The sequence below is a fragment of the Chinchilla lanigera genome, unplaced genomic scaffold (genome assembly GCF_000276665.1).
Source record: "Chinchilla lanigera isolate Chin_1 unplaced genomic scaffold, ChiLan1.0 scaffold00020, whole genome shotgun sequence".
Taxonomy (NCBI): Eukaryota; Metazoa; Chordata; class Mammalia; order Rodentia; family Chinchillidae; genus Chinchilla; species Chinchilla lanigera.
Genome location: NW_004955421.1, coordinates 4,611,653 through 4,630,381, shown reverse-complemented (window position 1 = coordinate 4,630,381; position 18,729 = coordinate 4,611,653). Strand labels below are relative to the sequence as shown.

At 42.9% G+C, this 18,729-nt stretch overlaps 1 protein-coding gene across 1 annotated transcript in view; it reads right to left on the bottom strand.

Annotated features, from left to right (window-relative positions):
* Itga9 (integrin, alpha 9) overlaps positions 1-18,729 on the bottom strand; it is a gene marked incomplete at its 5' end in the record, with an annotated part of 332,049 nt that overhangs the window by 32,720 nt on the left and 280,600 nt on the right. The window contains 3 exon segments of the mRNA XM_013513777.1: positions 402-503; positions 4,895-5,014; positions 6,898-7,023. Of these exon segments, the coding sequence (XP_013369231.1) occupies positions 402-503; positions 4,895-5,014; positions 6,898-7,023 (348 nt within the window).

Below are 18,729 nucleotides of genomic sequence, written 5' to 3'. Positions count from 1 at the left end.
GATGTGACCTCTTCAAGTTAATCAAACAACTTGTTTTTGGGACACCCAGTGTTTATCCATAGAAGAATGTGACTGGGAAGGTAGATGAGGTTTCAGAGAAAGGTCTAAGAAAGATAAAAATAGTCCTGGCTTCAGAATGGAAAAACAAATCCCATCAAGGGTCCTTCCAGACTATTTTTCCTTTGACCACTCACAGCAGGAAATGTTCACACACTGTGGCATCTTAAATAATGCTAGCACCACAAGAACAACTGTAGAGGAAGCCAGGGCAGTATGGTCTGGGGTCTACCACAAAGCCTCCTTGGCTCAGAGCTATCTACCCTCAAATTCCAGCTCCACATCTCCAATCACTCGGCTTCACGTGGTTTCTGAGGAGGGCTGTGGCAGGGCGGCTGACTCACCATCATTTCTTCTGGGTTCCCATTGGCTATTTCCACCACATGCAGGGCAGGGTCCACCTTCACCTTAGCTCGAGCCATGAACTGGATGACAGACGAACTGTCCTAGGGAAGAAACAACAACAGAGTTCACTGTAAGATTTTTCAAAGACAATGACTTTTCCTTGAGAGGCATTAGGCAGAACTGATATTCTAAGATTGCACATAAACCAGACAAAAATTTTATCACTGAATGAGAAACTTCTCCCTCCAAGGGACCCACATAAACATGACTTCCAATGTCTCCCTTGAGGATCCTTTTGGATCATGGTGGATACAGAACAAATATAGCATTTGCCAGTAATCAACACGTACAAGCTTATGGGCTGTGGTTTCCTAGTGGGAAGAGCCAGATATTTAAATATTGATATTGATGTACTCACAAAGAGTTGAGGGTAAATAAAGCTATTTAACTGTGTACAACAAATCTAGGCCTGGCATTCTGTAGAAGGCATCTGATTTCCATTTTATAAGCATCTCCCTGCCCTGACCACAACCCTCAACCCCTTCTCACAAGCTACTCTTAACTCTTTGTTTGCTCTTAAAAGATGCTATTTTGGGTCAAAGCTATTGAACATTAAAGAGAGTATCCAATGAAGAGATGAAGGAGAGGACAACATCTAGCCTATAAATGAAACCTAAAGACAAAAGGAACTGGGGGCAGGGGCACCGTTTATGAAGAACTGCTCGCGGGCAGAAGCAGGCAGAAGCCTTTCTGTGGGCACTGATTCAAAGACACTGATCCAGATAATAAGAAAACTGCTCCAAAGCAGGGATGGAAATGCAATGTGGAAAAAGACAGGGATTGGCAAACCATGGCCCCGGGAAGGGCCAGAACCTCAAGCCAGTCGTACAGAGGGTGTGCACTGACTGTGGAGTAAAGAGGCGCCTGGTTTGCATTGTGGAAACAGAGGGTAGAGAACAGAACGTTCAGCATTCCCATGGGAGTGGCTAGGGCCCTGCCAGTAAGAACCCGCTGCATTAATTCAGCTTGCTTGTCACTCAAGAAGGCTGCTGTGCTTTGCATGTGTCCCCCAGAATTTACATGGTGGACACTTTATCTCCCCAAATCATATGTTAATGATATTTGGAAGTGAGGTCTTTGGGAGGTAATGAGGGTTAGATGAGGTGATGAGGGTGGGATGTTTTTGTTTTTGTGATGTTGGGGACTGAACCCTGGTAAGTGCTGTACTACTGAGTTATACCCCAATCTTATTGTCTTTTTCTAAACAACCATAGACACATTTAATATTTTTCTTCTAAACATGTATTAATGGCTTTACTAGAAAAAAAGAAACCTGAGCTTGCGTGCTTGGCCTGTCTCACCAGATAGTGCCCTTCACGTTAGGTTATGATGCACCAAGGTGGCTCCCACCACATGCCAGTAGATGCTGGCATTATGCTCTTGGAATCCCAACCTCCAGAACTGTAAGCCAAATAACCTTCTGTTCTTTATAAATTTCCCAGTGATTGGTATTTTGTTATAGCAACAGAAAATAAACTCAGAGGCTCACACTCAGATGCCAACTTTCACTCATGTTTGGCTAAACCTACAAAGAAACAGGAAAGAGGAGGACTTTTTCTCTTCACAAAAATTCCAAAGGAGCCCTTTGTTAATCTTCACCAAAGAAATTACAAAAATTTTCCTGGGATGGAACATGGGGGTCCTAGCTTATACACTGTACCTGGGAGTTAAGTACAAACTATTATTCTTTTTGTTTTTGTGATGTTGGGAACTGAACCCTGGTAAATGCTATATATTACTGAGTTATACCCCAATCTTATTGTCTTTTTCTAAATAATCATAGACACATTTAATACTTTTCTTCTAAACATGTATCAATTGCACACATTAATGGGGTTCAGTGTAATATTTCCATGCATGTATATAGTATGTACTGATCAAATCCAATCCTTCTTTTATATACCCCCTCAACAAAATATATTTAAATGCTTCTAGGACGTTTGTCATTCAAATGAATTGCTCCAGTAAACTCACTTCAAACTACAAATAATATTGCATGCAAACAATCTGTTAAGAGATTTTATTTTGTGGTAGTAGGTATGGAACTCACACCTTGCACATGCTAGGCCAGTACTCTACTGAGCTACATTCTAACCCTTTCTTTTTTAAAAAATTAATTAATTTTTTTGAGACAGGGTCTTGCTAAGTTGCCCAGGCAGGGATCAAACTTGAGATCCTCCTATGTTAGCCTCTTGAGTAGCTGAGATCATATGCATTCACCACACGCATGGTTTCTTTTAGAAATTCAAGTTTTATACATTTGTGGTTTTAAGTACTGTAGCAGGGTATATTGTATTTTCAGTCATCAAGAATCACTGTATTATTATCTCGGATGTTAGTAATGATGATGGTGATAACTGCCAAGCATACGAGGAGCCTGGCACAGAACAGATCTCTGGTGGTTGTAGAATCAGGGAAGAAAGCCTTGTGGACTGGAAAAAGAATACTTTCAAGGAAATCTGTATCTTCTAATGATTTAAAAAAAAAATCAGATTTTGTATTTCAAATGAAAACTTGTTAAGGTCAAAACAATAAAATCTCAAATTTCCTTGTCTGGGCCAGACCTTGAGGTCAAAAGAAAAATAAACACAAATCTTGGTCCAGGCCAACCATGAAGCTGGCGCTGGTCCACATCCTCAGGGAAGCCATGATGGCCCCTGGGACCATCTGGCTCCTCCCTGAAGGAGGTAGTAGCTGGCATCAGGGACCAGCACTTAGTATTTCAATTTGAGGAGCAGCTGGGGGCCCATCTGGTTTCCAGATCAGTTTTGTTTCAGGCTTTCTTCTGCACCTGGAGCTTCTGCTGGAAAGGCACTTGGAGAATGGGCCTCCAGGGCCCTATATGACACCCACAGTTTCCTGCTTTCTTGTCTGGTGTTCCACTGGTGTGGCTGACTCATAGGGACATCAGCTGGTGGGACATGTTCCTTGGTAAAGGGTCACCACTGGTTACTGGGAGAGAGATGCAGAAGAACCAGGCTGCAGAGCCACACACAGTTAAATTAAGTCATATAACTGAACTGCAAGTGGCAGCCATATGGGTAGAGGAGAAAGGAGACATCAGCAACACCATTTATCAAGAGAATGGGCAGAACAGTAAGTGTGAAGAATCACGGGCCCTCCAACCTGTCCTGGGGACCCAAGAATAATGGGATTCCTGTGACACGGTGCTTCCAGTCTCCCTTCTGGAACCAGAGGACATCAGTGCGGTTCTAGTTAGTGCCAAGTCCTCTAACACTGTCCTTTATAAAGGAGAGTGACTGTAAGAAAGAACTGTGTGTGAGCCCAACTTCCCCAAAACAGTTTCTTCTCAGAGAAAATCCAGGAAGCTGGAGCTGGACCCAGCTCTTCACAGATGTGTGGTGGCTGCAAGAGCTAGAGAAAGTGGGAAAAAATACCCCTCAGGGTCTGCATCTTGTCATGTCAGCAGGTCACTGCAGTGTCTAATTTAAAAATGACCACGAAATGACTATTCTAAGGATATTCATTCACCCACTGATAGGTTTATGCATATTAATTATGTTTCGTTTCTAAAGGAAATAAATAGAATCTCTGGGGCAAACATGCATATTTTATCTTCAGATGCAATTATTTTTTATAATGTCTTATTGGAAATGGATTCTCAGACTCAGCAGCTCTTTAAATAATAATAAATTTACACAAATCTTTAAAGGACACCAGCTTACTGATTGAAGTACTTTTTTGATAAACTTTTGGAATCACTTTTGGTGAACTTGTAAAAGTGAAGCGACCTGAGGTTCAGTAGCTGGGCTCTTGTGAAACAAGGGGTCATGTAAACAAGGGGTGAGCAAACTTAGGACTCACAGGTCAGCTCTGATCCTCTGCCAATTTTTGTAAATAAAGTTTTATTAGGATAAGGTCATGCCTATTCCTATGAGTGTTGTCTATGGCTTCTTTGACACAATGTGATAGCTAAGCTGAGCAGTATCGCCTGTAAAATCTAAAACAGTTCCAACTGGCCTTTACAGAAAGGTCTTCCAGCCTCTGATGAAAAAGATGGCCTCCAGACTAGAAAAAGTGGCATCACCTAGGAGCTTGTCAGACCTGCAGAATCTCAGACTCTACCCCAAAGAATCTGAGTTTTAACAAAATTTTCACATGATTCTGACACAAACTGAAAAATGAGAATGTAAATGTGCAAACAAAACGCTAGGAAGACTGACCAAATCAAGATGCCAATTCAACAGCTCTGGGTGGAGTCCAAAATTTTGCATTTCCAACAAACCTAGATGACATTATGGGTCCTTGGACCACACTTTAAGTAGCAAGCCATTGATCGCCCTCCTGCATCTGGGGGAACTGCCAATGGTACTTGCCAAGAAACTTTCAAAAGGTACAGCCAAAGTGTCAGCAGGAGACCAATTCAGGTGCTTTTCAATGAAGCCCAAGAGTGCTGGTCCTCAGAACTTACCTTCTTCAGTATTTCTGTGTTCAGCAGCATGTAAACGTCTATTGTACGACTTTCTTCTTTAGTGAGAGCACTAAGGTTACAGTGTATTGTTAGGCAAGACATTCCTGGATTTTCACAGTCCTGAGGAGAAAATCAGAATTATCCAACAGTATTAAGAACACAGACAATTCCACAGCCCTTCACACAGCAACTAACTCTAGAACTTCTGTTCTGGTGACTAAAGTGATTCCAGGCAGAGGAAAAGACAAAAGGAAGATGAAGGGCTGAGGATGTAGCTTAGTGGGAGAGTGTGGGAGGCCTTGCGTTAGATCCCCAGGACCAATAGGGAATAAAATTAGAATAAAAAAAGGAAGAAAGATGTAATTATCTCTTCTTGCCACAAGAGGGCATTCAAGGGATTACCTGCCTGGTAAGTGCCAAGGCATATTTTGGTGTCAAACTGGAAAAAGCAGCTCTCCATGGTTAATTTACCAAAAAGCTGGATTTCACAAAAACTCCAACAGTCCCTAAATAGAAACACATCCCTATATTCTGATAGTGTTCCTATGAGTTTTCAATGTAAGACAGATTTTTCTATATTATGTAATTTCTGTGCAATGGCAAATATATATTTATGGTTTTAAAAAATTTTTCAGTACTGGGAATTGAACCCAGGTCCTCTGCACGGAGCTATACCCCTAGACCTTTTTTTATTTGAGACAGGGTTTAAGTTCCCCAAGTGGGACTTGAACTTGCCATCCTCTACTTCAGCCTGATACAGTCCTTAAATTATAGGCATGTGCCACCATGACCTGCATGTGGTCATTTTTTTAAAATTTTTATTTTTATTTCCAGTACCGGGAATCGAACTCATGACCTCGCACTTGCCAGGCAGGCGCTGTGCCGTTGAGCTAAAGCCCCAGCCCCCCTCGTGGTCATTTTTTATGTAAATCAGAGACTAAGAAGTCATGTGACTCTTGCACAAGAAAGCACAAATTACCAAAGAGAAGTGTAAATTCCAGATTGCAAAAGAGGAATTTTTCTCTTCTATATTTGTATATCTTTATTATATTTTGCTTGGTGAAATTTTCAGACAGATACAGAATTGTATCACCAAACAGGTAGATACCACTACACCTAATGACTCTGTGGGCTTTCAAAAACAGACATACCATCCTCACAACAGAAGAAAAAAATTCAAACATTTCAAGTGGCAAATAGTTGTGCCTCACTAGCAGGGAAGAAAGTGAGGAAAGACACAGTAAATGTAAGTGAAATGTACCCAGGCTGAAATATGAAGCTAGAGAAATGTAACCAAAGACACAAAAAATGGAGGCTTTGGATAAGCATTATGATTCTGTCTTCAATATCTTCATTTAAAAAACCCTGAAGTATAATGTATACAATAAATAGAACAAACATTAAGTGTACTCAGCAAGCACATATGTTTTTATGTATGTCTATACTTGGAGAACCACCAACCTGATCACGACACACATTTCTGTCCCCTAAGCAGGTACTCTGAGGCTTACCCTTCCTGTTGATATTCTACCAAAAGCATACACTGTCTTGACCACTGATTAGTTTTTGCTGTTTGTGAGCTCCATATATGTGAAATATTCCAGTATGTGTCCTTTTGCCTTTACCTTCTTTCACTCAGTATCACATCTGTGAGGCTTACTTGTGTTGGTAGGTGTAGCAGCCCTTTCCAAAGTGGTTGTACAAGAACCATCATGCTTGTTTAGATTCATGCTACTTGAGGAAGTATTTCACTTTGTGCTTGATGGGTTGCAAACGCTTTTCCCTTGCCAGGCAAAGGAAGTGGAATATAAATTTAACACTTTGATTGAAACCTCAAGCTGAAAAATAGAAGTTGACCACAGTCCTTGTGTCTTTATAAGTCAATTGATGAAAGCCAGATTTGGGAAGTAACGAATACCAAGTAGAAAACTGGCCTTTAATTTCAGACTTGCGTTCCTAGTAAGGACCACCCATGTTACCCCAGCCACAAAGCAAATCCTTACCAAGACTTTTCTTCCCGACTTTGTGAAAAAAGCAAATATGGTGTGGAAGATATTTTCCTGTTCTTGAGGGATGATGCAAGGGGTTGGGTTTTTCTGGAAAGAGCAGTTTCCCTTCTCTTGGCCCACCTGAAATGAAAAGAAGCCTGTCAGAGTGGTCAGTCCCAAGAACAGAAATCCCTGATCCAGGAATTCCTTGTTTTAGACAGTAGCAGTAGAGCCCAAGTTCTCCTTTTTCCTTCTGTCTGTTCTCTAGCAGACATGAATGGCTGACAAGTCTTTTTTTTTTTTTTTAAAGACAGGTCCTGCTGTGTTTTCCGGGGTAGCCTCAAACTCTTGGGTTTAAGCAATCCTCCTGTCTCAGCAGGGTTATCTGGGACCATAGATATCCTACCATCCTAGCTCTGGCTGAGTTTTAAGGTAGAAGTTCTTGCATGAAAACGGGCAAAATGCTCGTCTGATGTCCCTACATAACAGGTGAGATGGCACACGACATGCAAATGAGAGGTGATGAGGAAATTTTAAGACTTAAGGAACAAAACAAACTCTGCACTTTATGTTTGCCAGGCACATTTACAGACATCAGAGCAATTCTTTCAGTGAGGCACTGATGCTGTCTGTCTGTCTGTCTGGATGAGGAAAATAAAACTCAGGTGAAGACACCTGCCAACAAACACACACTCAAGAGCCCTCTCGAGCTCAGAACCTCTGAGACCGGAAGGTCTGTAAGTGGACCTTACGCATAGTCCACTACCAGCACCTTTCAGAGTGTTCCCTGGAGCCAACTGGGAGCTGCTACCCTTGGAGGCACCCTTCTTATGAGAGAAAGGGTATCAAGCACTGCTGTGGCCCTCATCTCTGGTGGTTCCTTTTCTGTTCCAACTAGTGCATCTACCACATATGATGGTATTTAAAACTAGGGTTCTATTACCAAGAAAAAAAAATGAAAAAACAGACAGCCACTGCACTGAGCCAGGTAACAAATAATACACCCAGTGAGCTCTTGGTGAGGTGGCTCATCTGGCTTCCGTCAGCAAGGTTGGTTTCTTTAAAAACAATACATCTATATTGAGGAAATTTGAACAAAACAAGTCTTTGTATATCATCCTATCATATGGGTTGTAGCTGAAAACTGGACAAGTTGTAAGGTCAGATCCAACAATTAACAATTAGGAATTCATAATTCTGTCATTACTAATCAGTTATCCACTTAATCTTTCCTAGCTTTAATGTCCTGGAGTAAAATACAGTGCTTCTGAATTTATTCAAGAATGTCTCATTTGTGGTTGGGAGTTTAAGGTTTTTATGTAAAGACACTGCTAACTTAAGAATGTTCATCTGTTAATAATGAACTATAAAATGAGAGCACCGAAATTTGCTAAATTAATCTCTATTTTATTTTTGGTCTGAATAAATTGTAGGATTTACTACATACACCTGAAAATAAATAAGATGAAGTTTTACATTCTCAAATTGACTCTTAGAAAAGGGAATATTATCTTTGAAAGTATCTCACAGTTTGGGACTTGTCCTTTAAATGTTCTCATAATTGGGGATACTCTGAATTACTTTCTTTGAATTACAACACTTGGGGAAGACACATCAGCCTGAAATGGTCTCAATTTACACTGGTTTTGGACAATTTTAGAGGTTATAAGAAGGACTAGTGGAAAAGAAGCAATGAAGTTTAAGGCAGATTTGGTGACTGTTCTTTGGCTAAAATTATAAAACATTATGATAAATATTTTGAAGCTCATTTTAGAAATACATACATTACTTATGTGGTAAGGATCATGAATAGTCACTTAGAAAACAAATGAGAAAAACAACTGCTGCCATGTCATGCAAATGGATATTTGTGGGTTGCAATAAAATTTCAGCATCAAATACGGATTCAAAATATTCTGCATTTCAAATAAAAAGAGAAACTGACAAGGACATATTCTGGAAGAGTGTTGATGAAAAAAGTGGCTTAGTAATAATATATACTGATCTCAGAAGATGCATGTTTGAATTGTGAAATGTGAATAGAAAAATTATTATAAATAAATGTATTGTTCTTATGTTTGTAAGTATGCAATTACATTATTAATTTAAATATTATGTATAGATAGTTTACAACTCATTTCCCTAACATTTTTAAATTGCAATAAAATTTACATTCCCTGTGGTACACAGATCTTAAGGGTGCAGTATGATGAATTCTGACAAATGAGATCAGCCAGTAACCACCCCCCTAATGAGTACAAAACATGCCCATCACGCTGGCCCATTTGGTCTGTTCTCACCCCTCACCTCAAAGGCAGCCACAGTTCTGATTTCTATTAAGTTGGCAAAGAAGGGAGGGAGGGAGGGAGGGAAGGACGGAAGGAAGGAAGGAAGGAAGGAAGGAAGGAAGGAAAGAGAAGGAAAGAAAAAAACAAAGAAACAGAAAGAAAGGAACAAAGAAGGAAGGAAGGGCAGAATGAAGGGAGGATGGAAGGAAGGGAAAGAAAAGAAAAGAGAAAAAGGTTAATTTTACTTCATCGGGGAAGTAGGGGTTGTGTTAACTGGAAGTTGACTTCTATTTGGGCAAACACAGAAAGTATGTCACAGGGCATTCGAGAATCTGGACAGCATGGCCAGGCTCTTAATTCCCATCATCTTTCTCTCTGTACCATGTGGGTTTTCACTTTCCTAATTTGCCCTCTGGATGCACAGGTGCTGACAGATTCGGGGAGGACAGTCTTCTCCAGTCCTCAGGCATGCACACCCCTGCGAAGACCACCAAGCCTGACCACCCAATACATTTAGTCTGGATCTTGAGAAACAGAACTCTGAGTCTTGCAGGAAGCATCCATCCCTAATTGAAATCAGAGATGGGGGCAGAGATTCTTCTTGCTCTGTGCTGGGGGTTTCTAGGCAGGGAAAGGAAGAAAAGCCCCAGCCTACCCAGCTTCATTTATGTTGCCTGAGCATGGGGAGCAGGTGCTGTTAATCATGCCAACAAGCCAGCAGAGAAGGGCAGTGGGCTGGGAGTGGCCGGGAAAGGGGGCAAGAAACAACTAAACCTCAATGTCAAATCCAGATGTACAGAGAGGGCCCAGAAGTAGTCTTTTTTTTTTTTTTTTGTCTTTTTGAGACAGGGTCTCGTTATGCAGTTCAGGCTGGCCTTGAGCTCACTTTCTAGCCCAGGCTGGCCTTGAACTCACAACAATCCTCCTGCCTCAGTCTTCTGAGTGCTGGGATTACAGGGGTGTGCCTCCACGCCGGCTAATCTTCCTCTTCCATGGAGAGTTCCTGGAAAGTGATGGAGCGATGTGATACCACATGACACTTAAGCACCCCCACCCCCCGGTAGAATCTGGAGAAGTGAAGTTGAAATGGAGTCTGTGGCAAATGAAAATCTGACCCTGGCTGTGGTAACACAGGCATCATTTAATTGGGGAGAATATTTTTCTAGGAGGTTCAGTATGGTCCCATTTCAAAACCTGGAGCCTCCAGGTTGCTGGGTGCTGTATGGATCTGAGTCAGACAGCTAGAATCCAGCACCTCGGTCCCTGGCCAGGGTCACTCTTCTGTGTGTTGGGTAGATACGAGATCATTATGATAACAACATCTGCCAACCCTATGCCCTGCCTGTGTATCAGCTCTGAGTGACTTACACACGCTAATGCTCAGTCCTCACGACAGCCCCAGGTGCAGGAGCCATTCCTACCCTCCTACAAGCAGAGAACTGGGAGGCAAGGAGAGGCAATGACAAGCAGAGGTCCCCAGCGAAGAGACTACAGAGCTGGACTGGTACATACTCTTCTCAGGGCAAAGATCTGCATGCTACCACGTCCTTGCACTGGCTCTTGAGTGTGGATGCTCCAGCAGCAGTGAGAGAGAAGTAGAGGCAGACAGGAGCTATCCCTCTCTGTTTGCACCCAGGCCAAAGGGAAGTCTGGGAACCCCAGAGTCCTCCATCTTGAACCATCTTTGCCACTGTGACACAAACAAAAAGACTCCTGTCCAGTGTTTGGGAGGCCACAGTGCTTGTGGCCTGGGAGGCGAGGCTCTTCTCTGCTGTTCTGCAGGTTAGAAAGGGAGCAGCGCACCCTGGAATGTTGTTTCTGGAAAGCGGTTCCAAGATCATGGGATCCTCAGCGTTCAGCTGACAGATAAGGAACCTGAGGCCCCAAGTTCAGTGACTTGTCCGCTGTCACGTGGCTGGCTGTTGGCAGTGCCTGGAATCCAGTGAAGGAATTCTGTTGCACAGACGTTTTTGATGAACACTCAACAATCCCTGGCCGCAGCCCTACTCTGCCGCCTAACAGCTGTGCCAGCTTGGGTCTCCAGGGCCTCAGATTTCTCATGCATAAAATTAGGACACTGGCCTAGATGGTGATTCTCAGATGCTACTTCCACACTTCAAGGACTACCTGTGGATTTTCTTTGGAGCACAGGGTCCCCCAATCTCATATTGCCCAGATAAAGAATTGCTGCCATTGTGTCCCTCAAAATGTTTTAACCACCTTCCTTGCTCAAAAGCAAGAGGAAGTAATGCTTTTTTTGTGCACTGCAGACAATCCAAACACCATCCAGCTAGTGTCCAACAGCCTTATTTCTTTGGCAGGCTGAGGACACCGTGGCCATTGCCTCCTGCTCATTCTGCCCTCTCACTTCTTGTGTTCCCCAGACTGAGTCTAAATATTTCCCATGACATGGCTGCTTATCTTTCAGGACTCCTGGGGACTGGAAAAGGTCCATGGTGATTGGAATTCAAACAATAGGACTTTACTAACCACACAAACAAGGACAAGAGGATGCACAACACAGTCAAGGCTAAATTCTGCCAAAGCAGCCGCTGAGGCTTGTTTTGTTCAATCTGTCCTCCTCCTCCTGCGACCCCAAAGAAAACATTGCACAAGTTAAAACCAAGAGATGGTGGTGATTTAGGAAACTGTCAGGAGTCGTGGTTGTGGGAGCCCAAGGAGACTATGGATATCGCTTGGTAGCAGTCTGGGACTGCCCTGGTCAGGAAAGACTTCATGATCAGAGGTTGCCAAGGTTCCAGGCCTGGGAAAGGACACTCCTGTTTACTCCAGGTGGTTTCCATTCCTGAAACAGTGATTTTTGAAGCGTGAATTGGAGTTCACACCATGGACATGATGCTGACAAAAGCAGCTGCCCCTTTGTTTACTGTTACTGTCATCTGCCCAAGGTGGAAAGAAAAGCCCGGAGGGTTTACAGACTCCGGAGTGCACAGTTCAGTTGCACAGTAGGATAACTATGACATTCTCTTCTCCTTAGATAAGGGGCTTGGAGGAGCCAGGGCACATCCATGTGGTAGGCTCGGAAGAGGGGTCTCCATGAGGAACCTGTACGAGCTGTTTGGAGAGAGAGAAAGAGTCGGGGGTAGAGACAGACAGACAGACAGACAGAGAGACAGAGTGCACTCTTCACCCAGTGCACAGAACAGGGAAGCCCTAAAACAGCCCTGTCCCAGAGAAGGCCCCTGGTCATTTTTTCTAAGTGTCATGTCTCAAGCACTTCACCCTGGGAGCCAATCCTAGTTGTTTATCTAAGTTCAGATGTAAAGGGGGCGACGACTGGCTAGCGTGAGGCACTGTTCTGACAGCCAGGGCACGCGCTGCGTCCTCACGATGCCCATGTGCAGACGGCACTATTATCAGTATGGTGCCCACATGACTTACTGTCTAAATGGGGAATTTAAAAAAAAACCTTTTAAAATTAACATGTAATTGTACATGTCTGTGGAGTATAGTAGAACTTTTCAGTACACGCATACTGTGTGTAAACATGAGATCAGGGTGATTAGCTTATCCATCACCTAGGGCTTCTATCATTTGTGTTTGAAACATTCAACATCTTCCCTGCCAGGTATTTTGGAATATCCAACTAACTGTTGTTAATCATAGTTATGCTACCGTGCAACTGAACACTAGAAGTTCTCCCTTCTATCTGACTGTACCTTGTCCTATGAACCATCCTATCTCTAGCCCGTCTGCCTCCACCCTTCCCAGGCTCTGGTGATCAACATTCTATTCTCTATTTCTGTGAGATCAATTTTTTAGCTTCCACACTAAGAACATGTAGTATTTGTCTTTCTGTGACTGATTTATCTCACTTACCACAATGTACTCCAGGCTTAGCCATAAGTGATAACAGTATTTCATCCCTTTTATGGCTGAATAATATTCTATTATTAAATGGGGACTTGTTTTTACAGTGAAGGTGGGGAGTCAGACAGTCAGAATAGAAAGACAGAGACACTTATCACAGGTGTGTCAGGCAAACTGTGAGATTCAGTCTCCTTAATTTTCACCTTCATTTTACAGATGAGAAGACTGAGGTCCAGAGAGGTTAAGTAACTTGCTACGTACCTATAAACTCAGGTGAAAAACACAGCTCCAAAGTTCCTGCTAGGATGGTCCCTGTCACACTTATCTTCCTTCTACCCAAGCAACATAGCCGCTGCTCCATATGCTGCAGCCCAAACTCCCTGACTGCCACATCACCATTTATCCACTCCAGTCCTAGCAGCAGGGCTCTTATTACAAACACAAATCTCTCCACAAGTTTTCTCTCCACCAGGAAGTCAGTCCCATCATGATCTGCAGTCCGGACTCAGAGAAGTTGGCACTTCATATGCAACTCCAAGGATAAAGAGAATCTCCAGAGAGGGAAGAGCGGTGGGAAGAGAATCCAGGTAAAAGAGCACAGCATGTGCACAAGAGACTTGAGTGTGGAGACCCTGGGAGTTCAACATGGGGTAAGCACGGGATGGATGCTGATTGCAGGGCCCAGAAACAAGGCAGGAGAGGGAGGCCTGGGCAGAGGAGGGCTGCTGTGTGTCCCCCAAATTCATGTGTAGAAGCTTAATCCCCAAATTCCAAAGTTAACAGTAAGTGGAGGTGGGACTCTTGGGAGATGATTAGGTGCTGAAGACTCTGCTCTGTCATTAGTGGATTAATCACACACAGACTGAAGGATTCATGGGTCATCAGGGGCGGCTTTGTTATGAAAGTGAGCTCTCTGCTAGGTTGGTTGCTGTCTCCCATGTGATGTCGTTTGCCGTGATACTGTGCAGTAACAAATTCTCACCAGATGATGGCGCCATGCTCTTGAACGTCCAGCATCCAGAACTCAGAGTCAACTAAACTTCTGCTCTTTACTAAAAACCAGTCTGTGATACTCAGTTGCAGCAACAGAAAATGGACTAAGGCAAGGGTGTTGTACGCAAATATGAGAAGGGGTGTGGGTAGGGGTGGTCACCTAGAAAATTGTGCATGCCAGGGAAGGCTCTGGATCACAGAAGGAGAATCTGATCTGAGCCGGGCAAATGAACATATCTCAAAACTAAGGAACTAACTTTACCTCAGGTGTGTGGTATTATATCTTCAACAGGCTTCTCCCCTTTTTATCAACATCAGCCCCATATCCTGACTATATTCAATTCACTGGGGTTTCAGGAAGGGGGGAGAGTCACCAAAATGTCCCGGCCTCATGTCCCTTGAACACAGCGCATAGCCAATAAAAGGGAAAGGGAAGACTGCATTAGCCGAGGAACAAACTCAAATGAGCCATGGCAGAATCCTCACCAACGAGGTTCCGGAGTAAAGTCTGATCTAAAGGCTGTGTTTGCTGAATTGACTTGGATTAAAGGGGGCATAGGGTCACTGCTGAATAACATGTGTTTCACATTAGCTCATATTTCTCTGTTAACCATTGACTTTCTGTTCTGTTACATCCCTGGGCCACTTTTCCATATCATGTTACATAATCACAGCTGATGGTAACTGGGTAAACATGGCTGGCCCGCTGACTTACTGCCTGCTTCTCTGAATTCACACGCCCTCTGAGGTTGGAACCCTAGAGAATGTTTTGAATGTGTATCCTGGTAATTCAATTACCAATTGCCTACTCTGAGAACCAAGGTAAAGGAAGACAGGACGTCCCATTCTGCCACGGGAAGCTTCACATTTTCCACAATGGCTGTGCTGACATTAATTTTAGGACTCCCAGGTTTGAAGTAAGAGTAGTACTTATAAAATGGCTGAGATGTGACACCAGTTGCTTAATTGGGCTGACCCAAGATGTTTTAACTAGAAAGATAAATGCAATAACCACACACTTTCTATTTAGAAAAATTCACAGCTGCTTTATATAGAGCCTTTCATATCATATTTCATGTTAAATCACACTGCTTTAAATGGACGTTAGGTGCTTCTTGGTACTGACCAAAGAACAGTAAGAGATGGCATTATTTTAGTAATAAACTCTAAGAAAATATTTTCATGTTTACTATTCACTTTAAGCCTTTGTAATAATAGATCCAGAATAACCTATGGGGCAAAAAATCTCAGGCTCCAAATTTTTCCATTGCAATGATAATATTTAATGTGAGGCCACAGCAATAACAATCCTAGATGGTTTCTTATTGTGAATATACCTAGTTTTATCCTAGCAATGCAACTAAAACTTGAGAACACAACTTCTGCGTATGTCACAATATTTCAGGGTGAGGGAAAGTTCTCAAAGGCATCAGCTGGCATATCCTCCTGAAGAACAATTCATTCCTTTGCTCTGTAAAAAGAGACTTCTTTGTTTATCAGTTTGGCAAGTTTTGATTTTTCTGATAATCATCTCTATGTGTAGTTGAAGGTTCCAATGTGTTTGATATACAGAGACAAAAATCCAAAGAGAAAAAACATCCCTGATGATCACAACCTGAGCTATGGTATATGAGGCTCTGGACAATCCTTCCCAGCCTGGGTACTCATATCAAGGGCCAAGTGAATAAAGAGCTCAGAGTTCTGTTTTTGAACTGAAAGACTATAACTTAACTTTGAATGTCTTCTAATTGAAAACTATCTTCAAAATGAAATACTTGTTTGTGCAAACCCCTGCCCTGTCATAAGAGCCACCACCACTGTGAAAAGCTGCATCAGGTCTGAAAAGTCAGGGCATCACCAAAATCAAAACTGAAACAGAAAATAAAGGCGGCGAAGTCTCAGTGTTTCAGAATACAGGGTGAGTACAACCCATTGCACAATGTTGACCTCTGCATGTTTGCCATTTTACAAATAATTTAACCTCACGATAAAAGTAGAAAATTCTATTTACATCAGCTTTGGGTTTTGATTAAAGCAATGTCCTCACTCCTTGCCCCTGATCCCTTTTCCTCTGGGGGCGACAGACCAACCTGCTAGAAAGTTAAGAGTGCAGGCCACACCAGGCTCCCTGTAAAACAGAATTCATTTGCATTTAATCAGAGAAAGGCCCCAGATGAAGCCTCTTTCACAAGCACCAGGATGGCCTTTGCTGGAGTTAAAATGATACAGATGGGAAGTAGTTTCAGAGAAGCAGTGACACCAAAGAATTTCCAGATGTGGTCAGATTCTCTTTTAAGAAAACGTAAGACATAAATATGTTATCTGAGCACTTGACATGCATGCCAAAAATGCTTTCCTTCCATAGAAAAGATACATTTTGGAAGCAGAATGGTCTCTTGATTTGGATAATAAATGAGATGGTAACCCCAGCGCGGGACACAACAGATTTGGAATTGTATCATTTGAATTCTGGTTCTAGCTTTTGGACCCCTCTTATAGTAAACAACAAAGTTCACATACACCTTACATTAAAGTGTTCACTGCTTTTGTTAGACAAACTGCTTGATCGTTATCCTTTATCAACAGATCAATGACAGTACTTTTCTGGGTGCTGTTTTCATGCGTCTCCATCTGCCTACCTCTAACCCTATTTTCCTAAGAGGATATTCACCAGAACAGTGAAAAGTGAAACCTAGATGTCATTCATTAAGTCTAAGGTTTCAGGAACTTCATGGGAGGCCTGAAATGTGCTTCATGTCACAAGTGTAGATAATTAAAGAGAAGTAAGTAAATTTGGCTACCCAACACCAGGGGAGAAAACCACTCAGTGTCTAACGATGTTGAGGTAGTTTCTTTGGTCATAAGAAACTTGTTGTTCACGTCAGAAAGTCATTTTCCTGTTTTTAAGTTTCCAAAGCATACACAATTAGTCCTCAGCAGGTTAAATTAGAACCATGTGTTTCTCGGCAATGGCTGATGAGCTCTGACTCTCAGTGAAATTTCCTGTTATCAACTACAGTAACAACCCATCACCCCTGCACTGGCAGGGCTCTGTGTCATGTTGCTTTTAAAGGAGCAAAGGAAAGTCAACTGCATGATCACCACCTTTTAAGGCCCATTCACGATGGAGAGCAGAAAACATCAGGCACCTAAGCATCAGCATTCCAAATGGCCCACACGCTGTCCGCAAAGCCTTACTGCTTCCAGATGGCGCAGCAGCTGTGAGCACAAGACAGTCCTGGATAAGGCCAGGCATCCAGGCCAGCCGGGCAATGGCGCTGCTGGCTTGATTTATTCTCTGTCTACAGGGGTTAAAAGGCAGCCTCTGACCTGCACTGTGCATGGACAGCCCTGGCTGGTGCTTGTCCCCAGCTTCCGGGGGGTGTGGTGAGCATAGAAACACACACTTTTTCCCTTTGGCCAGACTCACACTGACCGAGACTCTAGGAATGTAACTCTTGCTCCAGCATTCAATCAGTCACCTCCCCTCTTTTAAGGGTTTGGCTTCTGTTGAAAAAAATTTACAACAAACCAAATCCTGATCCATTGCAGAAACTTGTTCTACTCATGTTCATACACATGCAAAAAGAAGAAGAAAAAGTGGGGGCCATAGCAGAGATCAGTGGATTTGAATACGACGGTGGTGGAGGGAAAATCTCTGATCAAAGTTTGTGGAGTGCAAGTCTGCTCTTAGAAGCTTTCACTTATGACAAATGATTATATCTCATTTCAAAGTCTTTCCTTCTTATTTTCACATTGAAAGTAAGGCAATTTCTGTTGTGGGTTAAGGGAATTTTTCACACTGAGACTATGAGGATTTCAATTCAATGCAAATTTCTCAGCTTCTTAGGACACAGGTGTTAGATACAGGGCAGGGTAAATAAGTACTACCCATATCCTAAGGCAGAAAAAGATATGTTAGATGGTGATCCTAACAGAATGTGGGCAACCAATTCTTTCATTTATCTGTGCACACACTACAGTCAAGGCACTAAAAGCTGGGGATGCACAGAAAACAAAAGTCATGTTCTTTACTCTCATGGTATTTTAATCTGGAAGCAGACAGACAAAAATAGGGTGCACATCTGTAATCCTAGCGCTCGAGAGGCTGAGGCAGGAGGATCACCATGAGTTTGAGGCCAGCCTGGGCTACACAGTGAGTCCAGGTCAGCCTGAACTACATAGTGAAACCCTGTCTCAAAAAAAAAGTAATTTCAGATTGTGATGAGTGCTACAAAGAAAGTCACACCCATAAAAATGGAACCAAGAGTGTTGGGATCTGCAACTTTAGGGAAGGGAGCCAGGGAAGATTCATTGAGAAAGTGAACCCTGGGCTCAGTCCTATTCGATGCAAAGACCTAAGGGAAGAGGGTCTTCAGCAGGGGCAGGACCATCTGGGAAGGCATCTTGGAAAGCAGAAGGGAAAAGAAGATGTGAGAGTTGGGTTTTGGGTAAGTAGACTTTCCATAGCCAGAGGAAGAGAGAAGCCATTGGCAAGCTCAGGAGCCAGGGCAGTACATGGTGGATGTGTTCAGCAGCCTTCATGGTCCAGAGTAGCTGACCACAAGGACAGGGGTGACGTTGGGGGCAGGGAAGAGTACAGAAAATGGCCTGCAAAAGCAGGTTTGTTTTTGTTTGTGTTTTGCTCCAGGAATTGAACCAACGACTTCACACTTGCTGGGCAGGTGCTGTTCCACTGAGCTCTATCCCCAGCCCCAAAGCAGGGTTTTACCTT